We start from the raw sequence: 17,713 nt of genomic DNA on the forward strand, positions 1-17,713 counted from the left end.
AGCACGTCTTGGGGCGCTTGGTTTCTGTCCGCAAAAACAGTCCAGGATACGTAGAAACGAAAAATTACGTGCCAATTGCCAAGTAAACAGAGGGGTTTGCTGAAGAAGATCTTTTGACAAATATGCAACTTACATGTAGCCGTTATTTGTGCTGAACTGGCTCTATATGTCGTTAATATTAGCCACCTGCACCCTAATTTTATGTACATAATGCTAATTTCAGGATATTTATCATTTATGTGTCCTTGCTGGCCAATCTCACTCTCCCCAAGCTACACCAAGACTGCTCCCGACCACGCTTGGGTGAGATACGAAGACAGTCTTGGTTTCGATGACAAACGCTTGGGCCGGCTTCGTATCACTTTGGCCGACAAAAAGGGGGCAGCTTGGTTTCACCGAAGATGGGTTCGAATCCGATCCCTCAACTTGGACGACAAAAACGCGGCTCAAGGCTCCAACATACTGTACTTGCATTTGTCAGCCTTGGTCACCTAATGGTGGCTCTCTACACTGCGCGATCGCTGGCAGCCTCCCTGTTCAGTCTCTTATTTCTGGGATCACATTCTATGATCTCGTCCTCGGTCTTTTTTGGTCTGCCTCACAACATGCACACTTCTCACTGTCTGCACACAGCTGTCATTTCCCATCCTCTCCACATGTCCAAACCATCCCAACATTGATACACTCCAGTTCCATCCTTCCTCTCAACTCTTCCATTGTAAGTACTTTTACTTACAGGCATCGCTCTCTTGCACAGCCCTGGTCTAAAATTAAGAGGGTGCATTTCAAAGTCCTCCAGTCTTATCAAGTTTCTCAGCAGCAGCAGCAGCAGAGGTAGCCTGAGCTTTGTCCAGCCAAACCCTCAGGTCCTCAATTTTCTGGTTGATATTGATGTCTTCTTTCAGGTTGTACGATTTTAATGCGCTTGTGTCTGGTACGAGTGTACTATTACCAAGGATTCTATTGGCCTGGTTACTGTTACTGGCTGGGGTAGTGTCTGCTTTGTTCTTGTTACCCAGAAGTGTTGACTGTCCAATGTACTGAGACGGCCAGCCAACCTTACCCCCAAGAGGTACGGATAGTTCTGTAACAGTAATAACGAAAAGCTGTTAGGGCAGAGTTTGTTTGTTTGTTTCATTTCAGTTATTAAGGCTCCAGCATGTTTACATGCATCAGCCTTGATCACATAATGGTGGCTCTCAATGCTGCTCAATCTCTGGCAGCCTCTTTATGCAGTCCCTTGTCCCTGAGGTCACACTCTGTGGCCTCGTCCCTGGTCTGCTTTGGTCTGCCTCTTGTAACATTACCCCCAGTGTTCACACTTCTCCTTTTCTGTGCCTATCTGTCATCCTCCATCCTCTCCACATGCCCAAACCATCTCAATCTACCCCTCCTCATCACAACACCAATACACTCCAGTCCTTGTAAATTGTTAACAGATGGTATATGAAACTTACAAGATCCACTGAATATAGGATTACAGAACAATACAAAAATATGGACATAATCCAGCTGCTGGACTACACTATACCATTTCATAATTTTCTATTGTAAATGTTTTCCATGTAGCACAGATCAGATGGGTTCACCTGACAGTATTCCTCTAACGTGTTCGGTTCTGCAGCAGCTCTCACTTTGACCCATGCCTGTGAGGTCAGGAATTCAGTGTCTAGGTACAGGAATGCACTGATAATAAAGAGATACTGATACTCACAATAAAGAAATACTGTACTTCCTACCACTCAAAACCCACGGCCTCACCTCCAAAGTAGTTAGTCCACCTCTGATGCAGGTAGTGGTTGATGCTGGCTATCCTATCAACCGTTTCTGGCCCAAGATTAGGCACAGACCCTGAATTTAGGTGCTCCAGTCTGAGTGAGGCTGAAGGGGATGCCACTCTGTACCCTGGAGAGAAAGTGAGAGATAGATAGATAAATGGATAGATAGATAGATAGATAGATAGACAGATAGATAGATAGACAGATACATACATACATACATACATAGGTAGGTAAAGTGAGAGAAAGAGGGATAGATGAATAGAGAGAGAGAGAGAGAGAGAGAGAGAGAGAGAGAGAGAGAATCCTCATTATTCAAACAGGTCTAAAATCTCTGGTGATAATCCTCACTAAATGTACACTTCTTCCCCAGTATCTGAGAGGCAGCCATGAGTGAGAGTCAACACAGTGATCTGCATTGTAAATATGGGAGTTGAGATATTATGGAAAAATATGTTAATGTTTGGCCATGTGGAGAGGATGGAGAGTGAGAGATTGACAAGGAGAGTGTATGTGAGTGAGGTGGAGGGGGGGAGAGGGAAGGGGAGGCTGGGGATGAGATGGAGGGATGGAGTGGAGAGGTATATGAGAGAGGAGGATGTGAGCTGAGAGCAGGGCTGTGAAATGGTGGGGGACAGGGCGACATGGAGGTGATTTGTTTGTGGCCACCCCTTACGGGATTAAGGCGACTGGCAATAGATAGATAGAGATATGTTAATGTGGACAGGCTCCATGATTTACTCCTCCTTAATTAACTTCCCTTCCTCGGATATCAATTTTATGCACCCTACTAACACTAACAATTTCTATCATGACAAGAGATATAATACAAATTTCAGATCAAGGAAACTCTGAGGCTGTGATTTATAATAGTAAATATCAAGAATAGAGGTAATCTGATGGCTTAGGAAGATATATAGTTAAAGGAGGTTAAAAGGAATTATATATAGTAAAATGACGTACTGGTTTATCTGTAATTTTACTGGACTAGCCTCTGTGTCAGCGGCTCCAATAAACAATGTAATCCCACACTGATCAAAGGGGAAAGTTATAATACTACTCATTATATTATTTCCCAGAATTTTATCTAACAGCTACCCTGGTTTGGAGGTGGATTAGAGTGCACACTATTGACAGGAGGCTCTCACAATTGACTGCATCCAAAATTCACTGACTGACTCCATTGGCATCCAGTCACAATGTTCTGCGCACTTTGCCAAAACTCTCTAAACAGGAACAACATCTTAATCTCTAAAGGGAATGAATAATGTTAAACTGCACCATAACAAATAGGAGGGTCTGGCTGTCAATCATTTAATTCTTGATTGCCACCAGCAGGTGTGTGGAGGTCTAGGGCTGGGCTACTCATTCCTGACATTTAAGGGAAGAGTGACCAGTTGGCAGCCACTCAACACACACACACACACACACACACACACACACTCAACCATCAGCAACACCCAAAAAACTAGAAGGCAATTCCACAACAACACTAACTGGTATTATAGGTGCTGACTGGGCGTGTGATGGTGTCAAGGCCGCGCTCCAAACTGGCAGCCGCTCGCAAAGGTTGAGTCTTCTCTAGGCCAGCACTGTGCTTCCTCCTCTCCTTCAGCACTGGTTTGTTGGCAGAGCTGAGTTGTGCTGTTGAGAGATTTAATAACATTTTTAGAGCACTCCTCATGGGGCCACAAAGGATTGGATGATGGATGGATGGATGATATGAAAATTTTAAGAGTTCATTTGCTAATTACATTAACTCTGATTGTTGGGATTAATCCTGCACAAAATGATCGGATCTTGAATTTGGCTCTCTATTGTATTTTGTTTTTCTCTTGGAGGGAACTGTTACTGCGGGCTCATGGCCTTTGGTTCCTTCTTCCTCGCATTAAAAAAAAAAAAAAAGAAAAAAAAAAGAAAAAAAAAAGGTACCTGATGTTAGTACAGTATAATATTATAACTGTGTCCATAAGTCAGTAGGTTTATGACTGAAGAGCTGAGTGGAAGGATGGGACTAGAATCAATTGGTGCTGCAATGAGGAGGGGTAAATTGTGGTGGTTTGGGCATGTGGAGAGGATAGAGGAAGACAATTGGATTTGGAAAGTGGGAAGTGTAAACACTGGGGGTAGGGTTGCAAGAGGTAGACTAAAAAAGACCTGGGACAAGATCATAGAGTGTGACCTCAGGGATAAGGGATTGAATAGGGAGGCTGCCAGAGATCGAGCTGCGTGAAGTTGCTATCAGGTGACCAAAGCCGACATGCTGAAGCCTTTATAAATGATACAAAGTATATGAAGTTGTAAACCTAGCTGAAATAAGACAGGTATATAAGATTACAAGGAACGGAAGAAATTAATGACTCACAAACAATGCAATGAGCTGATGATTAATGTATATAACAGAGACAGCCAATCCTTTATTACTGTCAATGAAAAAATAAAGTAACTAGGTACTGCAGTAAAGATAAATATTATGGCTCTTACATCTTAACTTGGCACAGTTTTTTATCCTTCTGCTGCTGATTTCATGCACCTCAGTGAAAGAATAAGACTGCTATGGTTCTGCATCCTCTCCATTGCACTTCTTCATGACTAGCATTATATTCTAGTGGTAATCTATTGCTACAACCTGGCATTCAAGATGGAGAGGTGGCAATTTTTGGCCAAGTTAGAATAAAAAGGGCATAGTGATTCTGTAGGCATCAGTCAGCAATGGTGGTGGTGGTAGTGGTGGTAGTAGTAGTAGAAGTAGTAGTAGTAGTAGTAGTAGTAGTAGTAGTAGTAGTAGTAGTAGTAGTAGTTGTGGTAGTTGTAATAGTAGAGAGAGAGAGGGAGAGAGAGAGAGAGAGAGAGAGAGTGAAAGACAGAGAGAGAGACAGAGAGAGAGAGAGAAACGGCATCCTCAACAGTGCCTAGATATGGAAGTTAACGTACCCAACATCTGGTCCAGTCCAAAGTCCGGGGTGGCAACGAGAGGGTCCAGGGGGTGGTCGGGGGCGGGTCCATTGGTTGGGTCGAGGGTAGGTTCGTCGGATTCTGTGTCGGACGAGACTGAACCGCCCACACCCGACAAGACCTGCTGCCAAGGACGCTGCGGATAGGGGTGCAACATAGTGTATTATAAATGATATGTTTTTATGTGTCTAACTACAAATGTTCTCATCTATCTATCTGTCTATCTATCTGGCTATCTATGTATCTATCTGTCTATTTGTCTGTCTGTCTGCCTGTCTGTCTGTCTACCTATCCATCCATCCATCCATCTATCTATCTATCTATCTATCTGTCTGTCTGTCTATCTATCCATCTATCTGTCTGTATGTCTACCTATCCATCCATCCATGTATCTATCTATCTATCTATCTGTCTGCCTGCCTATCTATCCATTCATGTATCTATCTATCTATCTATCTATCTGCCTATGTTTGTCTGTCTGCCTATCTATCCATCCATCTATCTATCTATCTATCTGTCTGTCTGCCTCTCTATTCATTCATCTATCTATCTATTTATCTATCTATCTGTGTATCTATCTACCTATCTATCTATCTACTGTTAGACACCTTAAGGGGCCATTTCCACAACCTGGGTACTATTGCTGTTGTCACTGTTTATCTTCTAGTTGTCCAGTGTATTAATTTGAATTCTAAACTGCAGTTGTGTGGAATTCAGTGTGCCTTTGTTATGAGGTATGAGTCTCCTTGGTTACTAGTCAAATTTATCCTCCAACATGACTATACCTGACCATCTACATCCACTGCCAAGACATACAGTATTACAGTGGAGAGGGAGGCCTTCATGGGGTGGCACCAAAAACCAGGTGGCTTCACTGCCTGGTTATATAAACATCCCTCAACTCCCTCCCTATCCTCTAAAAGGAAGATGGTGAGCTGCAGGAGAGAGACAACTTCAACCTGCTGTCCACTGGGTTCCTATCCACAAAAGCAAGGAGCCACAACAATAACTATCTATAGCCAGACGCCATAATCCCGTAAGGGGTGGCCGTTTGTCTCTGAGGTAGTTGTTTTGTGTCTATCTATCTATCTATTGCCAAATGCCAAAATCCCATAAGGGGTGGTTGTTTGAGTTAGGTGTTTTATGGGGAGGGGCACTAACCCTCTGCCAACCCACCTGCTGACATGTAAGGAACACATATGGGTTGGTTATATGGTTACCACCCAGCACTGCAGATGGTTTCCTGGCTTACAGGAAACCATTTGGCTTGTCACACAATGTAAAGCCACCTGAAAATGAAAGAAGAATAATAAAAAGTGACAGGAAAGATAGGAAAAATAGAAAGAGAGTAATAAAGGTGAAGGAAGAAGTAGGCAGCACTACATCAAGTGAGTAGATGCTGATGCCACCACCAAAACAATGACAATTTCTTTTATCATCACCCTTACCTTGGATGAAGTTTTTTCAAATTCTGTATTCTGCCTCAGTATTTCTCTATGGAATCCTTCTACATCCAGGTTCAGTGTGGCATGATGGGTTTTCAGACAATTAGAGCTTAGATACTGCTCCGTCTTCCTCAGTTCCTTTTTCCCTTGAGCCAAAAGTCCATCCTCAGCCCAAGCTTTCTTAGGAGTACTAGTTGGAGGCTTGGTAAGAAAGGATGTGTTTTTAAAGCCAGTATAATTCAGGTCTTTGCCATATTTCTTGAGCACATGTGTAGCCAGTCTCATACCTTCATCATCACTAGTATCTACTGTGGGTCTCCTGTGTATATGCTGGGGGCTTGAAGAACTAGAGGTAACATCATTATTATCTGATATATTTGTACTGCTTTCAAGGCTACTCTTCTCACTGTACGAAGATGTAGACTGGACGCTGGGTATGCTCTGGGGATGTGGGAGCTTCTTCGAGGCCCTCTTGGCTTTCTCTGACTTGATACGACCAACTAGGGTAGAGTACTTGTCCTTAAGCTTCTGGTACTTTGAGGCATGGACACAAGGACCATTGCTGTGGCAGGGAGAGTGGGGTATGTTTGTATCTTGCCTCTGAATCTTCAACTCCTTCACCCTAAACTCCTGTGCTTTTAACTCATCCAGGTCTTCTTCAAGGGCCTTTCTCCTCTCCCTAAGTTCCTGCAATAACACATCATAAGATTTTTCCCCTTCCTCTATTTTTCCACTCTGAGTTTTTGTATTTTCACGCAAGACTGTAAAATCTTCAAAGTTCTCATTACTTGCTGATGCCTCCTCTCTGTAAGCTGTATTTTTCTCTGCCTTTCTCTCTGTATTTCTCTCTATATTTCCCTCTGTATTTCTACCTACATTTCTCTCTGTATTTGTACCTATACTTCTCTCAGTATTTCTCTCTACATTTCTCTCTGATTCTATGGTCACATTTCTATGACCCTCCTTCTCGCGTTCTTGCTCCCCTATTTCATTCTCGTCTTCCAGTTGGCTCATTCTTTGCTCATACTCAATCCTGAATTCCGTCAATTTATTCTCAAGCTCTGTCTTCTGCTGTGTTAACTCTGCCCTAAACTCTGCCTTCAGCTTTGCCAAGTCTCTCTCATGCTCAGCTTCCAAGTCCTGTTGATCCTGTTCGTATGCTTCCTCCATTCGTTTAATTTCCTGCTCGTGTTCCTCCTTCATTTTTGTCAACCTGGCAGCATGGGTCTTCTTCTCCTGTGTTTCCTGTGAATACAAAATAATAATAATGATAATAATAATAATAATAATAACCAAATTATGGCGCCTGGTGGTTTAGTGGGTAATTACGGCACTCCAATCGGATTGAGCCGGTGAAGGTTTATATCCAAGGGATGGTTGGGGTTTATTGCTCACGTAATGCCACTCAGGGATGAGTGAGGCTGGTCACTCTCATCTTAAATGTCGGGACCAACTTGCCTAGTCCTGGGCTCCTACGCCCCTCATGGGGCAATGTGGGATTGGATGATGAATGAATGATGAATGAATACTACTAATGCTACTGCCACTAATAATAATGATAATCCTCATCCTCATCATTTGTCTGAATATATTTTTTTTTGTCACTTTCCATACACATGTGGAACAGGACTATAATTCCTCTGACTATAGTATCAATTTAGAAAAAGATGCTAAACCTTATATGGATTATTTACATGGCTAAAGGACTTCAGCGTGGTGTGATGAGAAGGGGTAGATTTAGATGGTTTGGGCATGTCGAGAGGACTTTAATGATCTACCAGAAGACCCGCTGACATGTCTTAAAAATACCCCTGCTAATACATATACACCAGTCCTATATGAGACAGCCCTAGCATGTATTCAGTATGGACGGTGGGTGTTAGCCCCAAAGTGGTGGCATGTAGAGGTGTGCCATACGTAGGAGGACTACTGGACCTTGAATGTAGCCTGTGAAGCCTATGCCCAGAGTCGGACACTAAAAAAAAAAAAAAAAAAAAAAAAAAAAAAAGCTAACCTTGTCCTTTGCCTGTCTTGCTGCCTTCTCCAGTTCCTTGTCCAACTCATCAGCCAGGATAGAGATCTGTTTGTTGTGCTCCCGCTTCAGGTCCCTCTGTCTCTCTCGCAACACTTCCGTCAAACCTCGCTCCAGCTCCTCCACCGCCGCTGCTGCTGCTGCTGCTGACTCCTTACTGCTCCTGGGGCAAGGCAATACAATGAAAGACTATTCCTTATATTCCTAAACTTGCACATCTCACTTTTCCACACCCTCTTTCTCCACATCTGTCTGTCTTCAATTCATCAACTTGCATACCTCACTTTCTCACACGCTCTTTTTTCCAAATTTCACACCCTCTTTCTCACACCCTCTTTTTCCCACATTCCTCAACTTGCACATAGTACCACGCTTTCTCACAAAGTCACTTACCACATCTATCCCTCTTTAATTCCTTAACATGCATATCTCACATCTCACACTCTTATATATATATCTATCCATCTTCTCAACCTACTCTATCTCCCCCTCACATCCTTCCTTCACATTCCTACACTTCTCAACTTGCTTTTGCCACTTTCTCACAAACTAGTTAACCATATCTATCCAACTGACCTACCATACCACCCCCATTTCAAACTAACATACACCCATTTCACCAACCAAACAACAGTATACGCACTCTCTCTGCATAATCAAGCAATCTAAGTCTCATTAACTCTTTTATCAATTCTTCATTTACTTAACCCACTCTCCAGTTATTATACTTTTTACAGATCATTTATTTTGTGATGAAAGTGCAGACAACTTCATATCAAGCCCTCTTCTCTGTCTTATCAGAAATACACAGTACTATATGTGCTTGCGTTGTCAGAATAATTGTATCTTTGAATGGTAGGTCATGCTAAACTGATATTAGATACATACTTAATGTACATTGCAGAAACATGCATATATCTTATCATATTTTAGTGTGTGGGACTATATTCAATACTTAATGTTTATTTAGTGATGTTTGAGGTCAAAGGGAGGTCTTCATGTGGTAGCATTGATATAAGCTGGTGGGGGACCTGCCTGGTTATACAAACATTCCTCAATACAGTTTGAATTTTATTTTTCTTTCTCCTACTCAATCGGCTATCCAATGCTTATCCCAGATGGTGGCTGTATACACTGATTTGTACAGTATTCTTAGCTTGGGCTTTGAATGTGCTTATGTGGTTGATTTTCCTGCCTGACTGTGCATATATGGTTGAGTTTCATGCCTGGGAGTGCTGTGCAAGGCCAGGTACAGAGCTTCTGATCCCACATAAGACCTTTGATCCCACATACCTCCCACTGCATCACCTCCCAGGGATCATTGTAACCATCCACTCTCTAAATGAAGTAATCCACAAAACATTATCTGACGCTGCTCCACACACAACAACCTACACTATTTAATATCTGGTACATTTAACAGGGTAATATCTAACATCAAAGAGAGTAATATATCTAACAGCAAACACAGCCTAACAGTAAGAGGTATACACAGATACTGATATGAATAGAGCTGATAAACACCATAACAAGGTTCTCTGACTAATTATGAGGCTTCAAGGCAAATACAGTCCAAGGTATTTTTTTGTTGCATAGAAAAATATATTAATTTAGACTGGTATACACTCCACTAATGTAAGGTATTTCAGAACATTATATGCTAATATTAAGAGACCTTTTCCAATGATATATGGTTATTCTACAGGGAGGTGCATAATTTATTTAGTTTTGTTTAATTTATAATGGCTCCAACAAGCTTACATGAACTGGCCATTGTCACCTAATAACGGCTCTCCATGCTGCTTGATCTCTGGTAGCCTCCCTATTCGGTCCCTTATCTCTGAGGTCACACTCTATGTCCTTGTCCCAGGTCTTTTTCAATCTGCCTCTCACAACCCCGCCCCCAACGTTTACACTTCTCACTTTCTGCACCCAACTGTCATCCTCCATCCTCTCTACATGCGCAAACCATCTCAATTACCCCTCCTCATAACAACACCAATACACTCCAGTCCCATCCTTCCTCTTAACTCTTCCATTGTGAACCCAGCACCATCCCCCCAGGCCTCACACTCAAGGACACACTGCACAGCCACGATATCACTGTCATTTCTGTACATTTGAGCCTCCACAATTCATGATAAAAAAAAGGCTACTAAAGGACATCTATATCTGGTTACTATCATAAAATACCTAACCAAAATATCTTCAAAAACAAAAAAATGCTGTACAGTACTGCAAGAGAGAATTAGTGTGCCAGCATGCACGATTAACAAGAAAAATAACAGTGCAGTGTGTCTCAAAGTCTTATTACCCCTGATACTGCACTGCTGATTTAATAATGATAATAACTATACCTACCTTTATGTGTATATTTCAACCTTTTATTGTCATTATTTATTTTCAGTGAAGAGCCATTAATAAAGAAGAAGATACAGTAATAATGAGTGTCTGGGTATGGGAATGGTAGTCAGTAAAAAATAAATGCATAAATAAACCAGTATATTTAACTTATATATATATCTGACGAAGAGAGTGTATGTGAGTGAGGTGGAGGGGGAAAGAGGGAGAGGGAGGCCGAGGATGAGATGGAGGGATGGGGTGGAGAGGTATATGATAGAGGGGGGTGTGAGTTGGGAGCAGGGCAGTGAAATGGCGGGGGACAGGGCGACTTGGAGGCGATTTGTTTGTGGCCACCCCAAACGGGACTGAGGCGTCTGGCAATAGATAGATAGATAGATAGATATATATATATATAGTCATGTTTCCCTTTTTATAGACAAAAAATTATGATTGGACAATTTTCAGTGTTTCATTTCATTCCTCTAAAGACAGTATGGACAACACAGGGGTAAACTGGCTTTGAGGACACACTGTAGGTTCTTAATAAAGTATGAAAAAAAATCTATGGATATGCTGTACTGAAAATATTAAGTGATATTAGTTTAAAATTCAAATACAAGTGAAGTGACTATGGATGGTGGTAAATGGGCTTTTGGCATACACTGCAGGTTTCTCTCTACATGAAAATGAAAAAAAAAAAAAATCTATGGATATACTGCACTGTACGCAAAATATTAGACAACATCATTTAAAATTCATATGCGGGTGATTTAAAGTGGATGTAATTGCCTGAGGTCCAGGAACATAAGTGCATCAACGTATTATGTGAAAATTTATTAATGCATTATGTGAAAGCTGGGAGTAACTGAGGCCTGTATTCCTGTTGGTTAAGGAAGCTCCCTAACACCTCTTTCTAAGTAAATTACAGGTATTTTACTTTTTTCCTATGGAAGGAAGAAGAAACCAAAAGCTAGAAACCCATACATTATTCCCTCCTAAAAAAAAAATAAAAAAAAATAAAAATAAGATGACAGAGAGCAAAATTCAAGAGTCTTTCATTTTGAGATGCCTGGTCATATTCTACTGTGTTTAAAAGACTTGAATTCACAGGCAGTAGGAACACACTTCCAAAGATGACCCGTTGCATACATGAAGAACCAGGAGTAACAGTTTACTCTGTCATTACTTAAACCATTTCAATATCATCATACTCACCTTAAATAATGTACAAAACTATATCTGCCAGCTGCATCTATAAATAAATCAGTAATGAAGAGGTGTTAGGGAGTTTCCTTAACTGCCGAGTATACGAGCCTGGCTGGTGTTAAAACAGGTATGGCAAAATTACCTTCCAGACACTGAAATGTCTCTGTAGCAGCAAAGACTGTTCAAAATCCAAGGAACCAGACCTATCAATATGTACTTCAGCCAGTACAATAATATTTACATGTCAAACTATCAATTTTAGCTCAAGCAGTAAAGTCTGGAAAATTGGTTAGCCTAGAATCATCATTTAAATTTCAATATCTACTCAACTTCTTGTCCTCCTAGTAAGGCTAAGTTATATACAGAAAAAATAATCACAAAATACATAATACAGTCTGTCCTCATTATAATTTTGGGATAAATCTTAAAACAGTAAAATTATTTCCATATAACTTATCCTGCCAAATGGGTGCATGACTGGAATGTCACACTGCCATATTGCAGAACTTCTGCCTATCAGAATTCTTTTATTCCCCGAACTACATCTCTTTGGAACTCACCTCCCCTGAGTCGTTTCCCCCCAAACTTCAACCCACAGCTGTTCAAGTCCAACTGTTACAGATTTTTTATGAATAGGGTACATCTGTAATCTGGTGTATGGATTGTTTTTTGTAATTAATTTGTTTTCCCTCCTGTTCTGTTAAAAACAAAAAAAAAAACTGGCAGATCAGCTTTATACAGTGGCATGTCCATTCTTTTTCTGCATCAGTCCTCCTCTCTTCCTATTTCTCCCATCTTTCCTGTCTCTTTCTATTATTCTTCTTTCCTTTACAGGTGGCTTTACATTGAGTGACAAGCCTAATGGTTTCATATAAACAGGAAACCAGTTACAAAGCTGGGTGGTAACCATATAACCAACCCATATGTATTCCCTGTGTGTCAACAAGTGGGTTGGTGGAGGGTTAGTGCCTCTCCTCGTAAAACACCTAACCCAAAGGAAAACAGCCACCCCTTGTGGGATTATGGCGTGTGGCTATAAACAGATGGATAAACAGATAGACGTCCAGGTCTTCACGAAAGGAGAAGACAAGGTGGGGCCAAGCCTTACTCTTGAGGGGCCATTACTACATAATATGCACACATTAAATACACCAAAATTTCAAATGGGACACCAAGGGGAGAGGAGGGTGTGACTGGGGGGGGGGGGTCTGGTTTCCTCTGAAGCTATACACATGGCTATGAAGGCTTGGTAAACAATTTTTCTTAAAATACTGCGTACCTGACATCAATAATGAGCATCTTAAAAAGTGACACTCAGTACAATGAGGACTTACTGTACAAAGAAGCAAGTACAGTAAACTCTCACTTATCTGGTGTAATTCAGCCACACCCTATGCTGAGTGACATGAAATGCTGGATATTGCATGGTACCCCCACATCGGCTCAATATTCAGCATCGGGCCAGATACTGTGCTACTGTCTGTCTCGGCTCTCAATCCTAAAAACTTTCCCATGTGTAAAAGATGAAACTTAAGCATAAAATTAAAAAAAGTATTGATACAACACAGTAATGCAGTTATACAGAGCCGGTTGGCTACTGTTTACGAGTCAGCTGAGACGCCTCAACGGCAGATGTTGCATAGAACTGCCGGTTACATCCTGTTTCAGCCCTGGATATTGCATAATTTTGCCCAGTATTGCTAACAGAGCCGAGGCAGCAGCGCCAGATGTTGCACTGGGCTGGATATAGTGATGACAGATAACTGAGAGTTTACTGTATATAATACAATACTGAAGAGGAGACAACCATGAAATAAGAAGCTAAAAACTCTACCACATAAATTCCATAAACAATAAACTATATGGTGAAATTAAAAATCAAATGTCAATCTATATACCAACAAGAATTTAATTAAGTAACAAGCCACTACAAGACCTATTCTCACTAAGGCAATGCTAAGAATGGTTTAAGCTGAAGGTAACTACAGCTTGGCATGTCAGGAAACTTGGACACTGAGAATTATTGTGCTGATCACTTTGCTACTCCCTGTAGTCAGTTCATTTTTATCTGACAGAGGCAGACCATTCTTACAACTCGCATAATAAGCTGAGGATGCATGTGACTTGATGATGCTTAGTTAAGAGGTAAGAATGAGTCTCCTTGGTTACTAGACTTGCTTTATCCTAACTTGACCTATAACTGCCATCTTGAATGCTGAGTTGTAACGACAGACTAACACTAGACTATGATGCTGGTCATAAAGAAGTGCAATGGAAAGGTGTAGATACTCTTTTTACTCTAACTTGGCCTAAAATTACCATCTCTCCATCTTGAACACTGAGTTGTAACAGTTTAACAAGAGGTTAACCCTAGACTATGATGCTAATCATGAAGAAGTGCTAGGGAAAGGCTGTACAGCTGAAGCATTGTCTATTTTTGCCACTATGGTATGTGAAGGAAGCTGCAAAAGGATGAAAATCTGGGCCAAGTTAAGGTAAAGGAACTATAGCCATATCGACCTCTAATCTGACTACACCTGACCATCAACTGAACTGAAAGGGGGTCAGGGATTTTTGCCAGATTACAGCAAACACACTATAGCACCGTAATATGGTTAAATAACAGTGATAATAATAATGGTGATAATAATAACAGTGATATATGCAGTACCTGGTGGCCACGGCCGTTTTTTTTGCATCAACTTCCTCCTGTTTTGAATTCTTCTCCTGGGCATACACAGCTCGAAGTTCACGTTCCAAATCCTTCATCTCCTGGAAAGTTAAGTGTAGGTATATAAGTGAACAGTATGTGTAGTGCAGGCTTTGGGATAATATTAATACCACTAATAAAAAGTAGTAATGACAATAATAATCATCATCATCATCATCATCATCATCATCATCGTCATCATCATCATCATCATCATCATCATCATCATCATCATCATCATCATCATCATCATCATCGTCATCATCATCATCACCCCTTATGGGATCAAGATATCTGACAAAAGACTGAAATATAAACACATTTTCCTTCTCCTCCTCTTCATATCATCACCACTCACCTCCTCATGTTCCTGTTGCATCTTCTCTTTTGTTTCCGTCATTTCCTTTGCAAATCTCATCTTTATCCCCTCAATCTCATCATTATTCTTCTTTTCCAGTTCCTTTATCAACTTGTTCTTCATCTCTGCAAAGGTCTTCTCAATTTCTGTCTTTGTCTCCTCCATTTTCTTTCCGTTTTCAGCCTCGAGATTTGACTGGATCCGTTTCCTCACCTCCTCCATTTTCTTCTTCTCTTGTTCTTCAAAATTCTGTATGGCTTTGTTGTGTTCATCTCTGGAAAAAGGGATTATAAAGAAATCTAAAAAAATAATTACAAAACTCAGCTAAAGTGGTATTGTATGGCGGATGAACAAAAAATCAGACAATATTTTACCTTTTCCACTTCTTGCTTTCCTCTGCTGGCCAATATTCCTAAGATAAGAGAGGCTTGGCATGCTTCTCTGCTAATATATACAAAAATTAGTCTAATATTTCACTTCTACTTCTTACTTTTCTCTGCTGGCTAATATTTCTAGGCTGAAAGAGGCTTGGTTTGCATCCCCATCCAGAGATACAAAAATTCACCCAACATTTCACCTCTCTTTCTTCTCATTTTCCTCTGCTGGCTAATATTCTTAAGCTGAGAAAAGGCTTAATATGTTTATCTACCCAATGATACAAAAGTTCATCTAATATTTCACCTCTTCCATTTCTCACTTTCCTCAGCTGACTAATATTTTCAGACTGACAGAGGCTTGGTTTGTTTCTCTGGCCACAGATGATTCTCTTTAATATGGTGCATCAGGGAGGAAAGTGAAGGAACTGCCCTAAGTGTGAGACAGACATAATGGAGCACAGTAAGAGGCCAAGCTTTGTATGTCAGTGTACTATTTACTATCTCCAGTGCAGTACAACTTTGATTTAATGAATACCTGACTAATAAACACTGTTCTGTCAAAATCATCATCATTATCATTATTATCTACATCACTACCACCACCACCACCACCACCACTCTTCTGTCAAAATCATCATCATTATCATTACTATATACATCATCATCATTATCACCACCACCCACCACCACCACCATCATCATCATCATCACCTTTTTTCCCACCTAAGATGAGATGAGGCAAAGCCTTGAAAAGAAGGGAACAAAAAGCTTACAGTTATGAAAGCCATCAAAAGCATGTCCAGTGAAATGAGTCAGACACTTATTCACACATCATTCAAGTCCCCAGAATCCTGGTTCCATCTGACAGATATATAACCATCTGAGAGAACTCCGTATGGGAACAACTACACCCCGCATTGTTGCGGTATCCCACACTATGGTGCAGTTGCAGAATACTGCAGGGAATTCCTTGCAAATGAAGTGCGGGTGGGATTCCATTCTATCTGGGTGCGGTGCAGGTGTGGCTGTATTTTCTCCACCGTGGTACACGTGAAAAAGAGTACAGTTAGTGCGAATGAAAAAGAAAGAGTTACATACACAGAATGTGTGTGTGGAAGGAACACAAGACCTAACTCCCGACACTCTCTGGGATTGCCCATAATGTTCCATGTATTATGGCCACCAGTGCATCAAGTGAAAGAAATTTTAGTCTAGCTGGACACAGTGTCAGCCACGAGGAAGGACAAGTCTCATGCCATCCTGTGTCAAGGATATCTTATTCAACAATCTAAGCATAATATTTTTCAGTAATCCAAGCATAAATGCTAAGGGTAACGAGAGGTGGGAATGCAAACAACAGAAGCTATAACAGGAAGCGTCATCAACTTCCATAAACCTAAAAATTTTTCACTGGCATATTGCAATAAAATCACTGCAATCCTTCTCTTGTTCAAGTTTCCACTTTCTGTATCATATTCTACTTTATAAACATGTATAATGGTGTTATGTATACTGTATATGCATGCTCTTGATTACTTTTATGTCCAGCAGTCTAGTATGTGGATATATGACTGCAATGCTATTTGTGCGATTCTATTCTGTCAGTGTCATGTGCGTTTGGTTCTGTGTCTTGCAAGTGCAGTGCAAGTGTGCGTTCAAGACAGCTAAAATTCTGAGGCTGTCGTGTGGATGTGGTTCTAACACTGCAGGTGCAGATTTAAATACTGTACTCGAACCACAAAGAGCTCTGCCACCTGTACACACACACACATACACTCATACACACACAGGTGAATATAGTTACCTGATTTTCTCTTTACCTGATTTTCTTCTCTTTGGTCTTATACTCTTCACTTAAGTCTTGCCTCAAAGCTTTTAAATGGGATTCATGTTGGTCTCGCAACTTCCTCTCCTCTGACTCTCGCTCCTTCATCAGCGTCTGCACAAAAAATACCAAATTAAATGTAAATAATGGTAAACTGCCACTGTCTGAATGTGTGGAGAAGATGAAGACTAAGTGACTGACAGAGTGCACATGAATGAGGTGCAGGGGGAAAGCAAGGGGGTGACCTAGGATGAGATGGAGGGATGGAGAGGAGAGAGATGTGAGTGAGGGGTGTGTGTGGATGTGTGGAGAAGATGGAGAATGGGAGACTGACTAGAGGAGTGTATATAAGGCCTTATGAATGACAGAGGAGAACTCATGACCAGGGCAAAAATTTTATTTTTATACAACCATTTTCAGTGGACTTCGCTCTACAATATGAGAATGGATGGATACGAGTTCACCTCTGTCTTCCTAAGTTAAACCCCATGAAAAGCTATGGTGTATTCAGCCAAGATCACAAGCGAGAGTTGGTGTCTGACTTGGGCTGACAGAGGTGAACTCACCCCTGGCGCTCCTGGCCAATCACCTGCTTCATCTCTCCCTTGAACCAATCAGCATGCGGCATGGATGGCATGAGCCAATGAGTATTATGTTACAGGTGCTTCTGGGCAGAACCACATT

The 17,713-nt window shown here is 41.1% G+C and overlaps 1 protein-coding gene across 1 annotated transcript in view; it reads right to left on the bottom strand.

Moving 5' to 3' along the window:
• Positions 1–769: 769 nt before the first annotated feature.
• The window catches only part of LOC145396383 (uncharacterized), a 50,924-nt gene continuing 33,980 nt past the window's right edge, over positions 770–17,713 (bottom strand). The window contains exons 10-19 of the mRNA XM_080269775.1: positions 17,025–17,143; positions 14,828–15,101; positions 14,431–14,531; positions 8,193–8,373; positions 7,075–7,423; positions 6,182–6,939; positions 4,713–4,869; positions 3,276–3,422; positions 1,762–1,905; positions 770–1,084 (exon numbers count right to left, since the gene is read on the bottom strand). Of these exons, the coding sequence (XP_080125901.1) occupies positions 786–1,084; positions 1,762–1,905; positions 3,276–3,422; positions 4,713–4,869; positions 6,182–6,939; positions 7,075–7,423; positions 8,193–8,373; positions 14,431–14,531; positions 14,828–15,101; positions 17,025–17,143 (2,529 nt within the window). The 3' untranslated portion in view covers positions 770–785. The remainder of the gene's footprint in view (positions 1,085–1,761; positions 1,906–3,275; positions 3,423–4,712; positions 4,870–6,181; positions 6,940–7,074; positions 7,424–8,192; positions 8,374–14,430; positions 14,532–14,827; positions 15,102–17,024; positions 17,144–17,713) is intronic.

This window comes from Coenobita brevimanus, chromosome 37 (genome assembly GCF_032717465.1).
Source record: "Coenobita brevimanus isolate Jiangsu-jjx chromosome 37, ASM3271746v2, whole genome shotgun sequence".
Taxonomy (NCBI): Eukaryota; Metazoa; Arthropoda; class Malacostraca; order Decapoda; family Coenobitidae; genus Coenobita; species Coenobita brevimanus.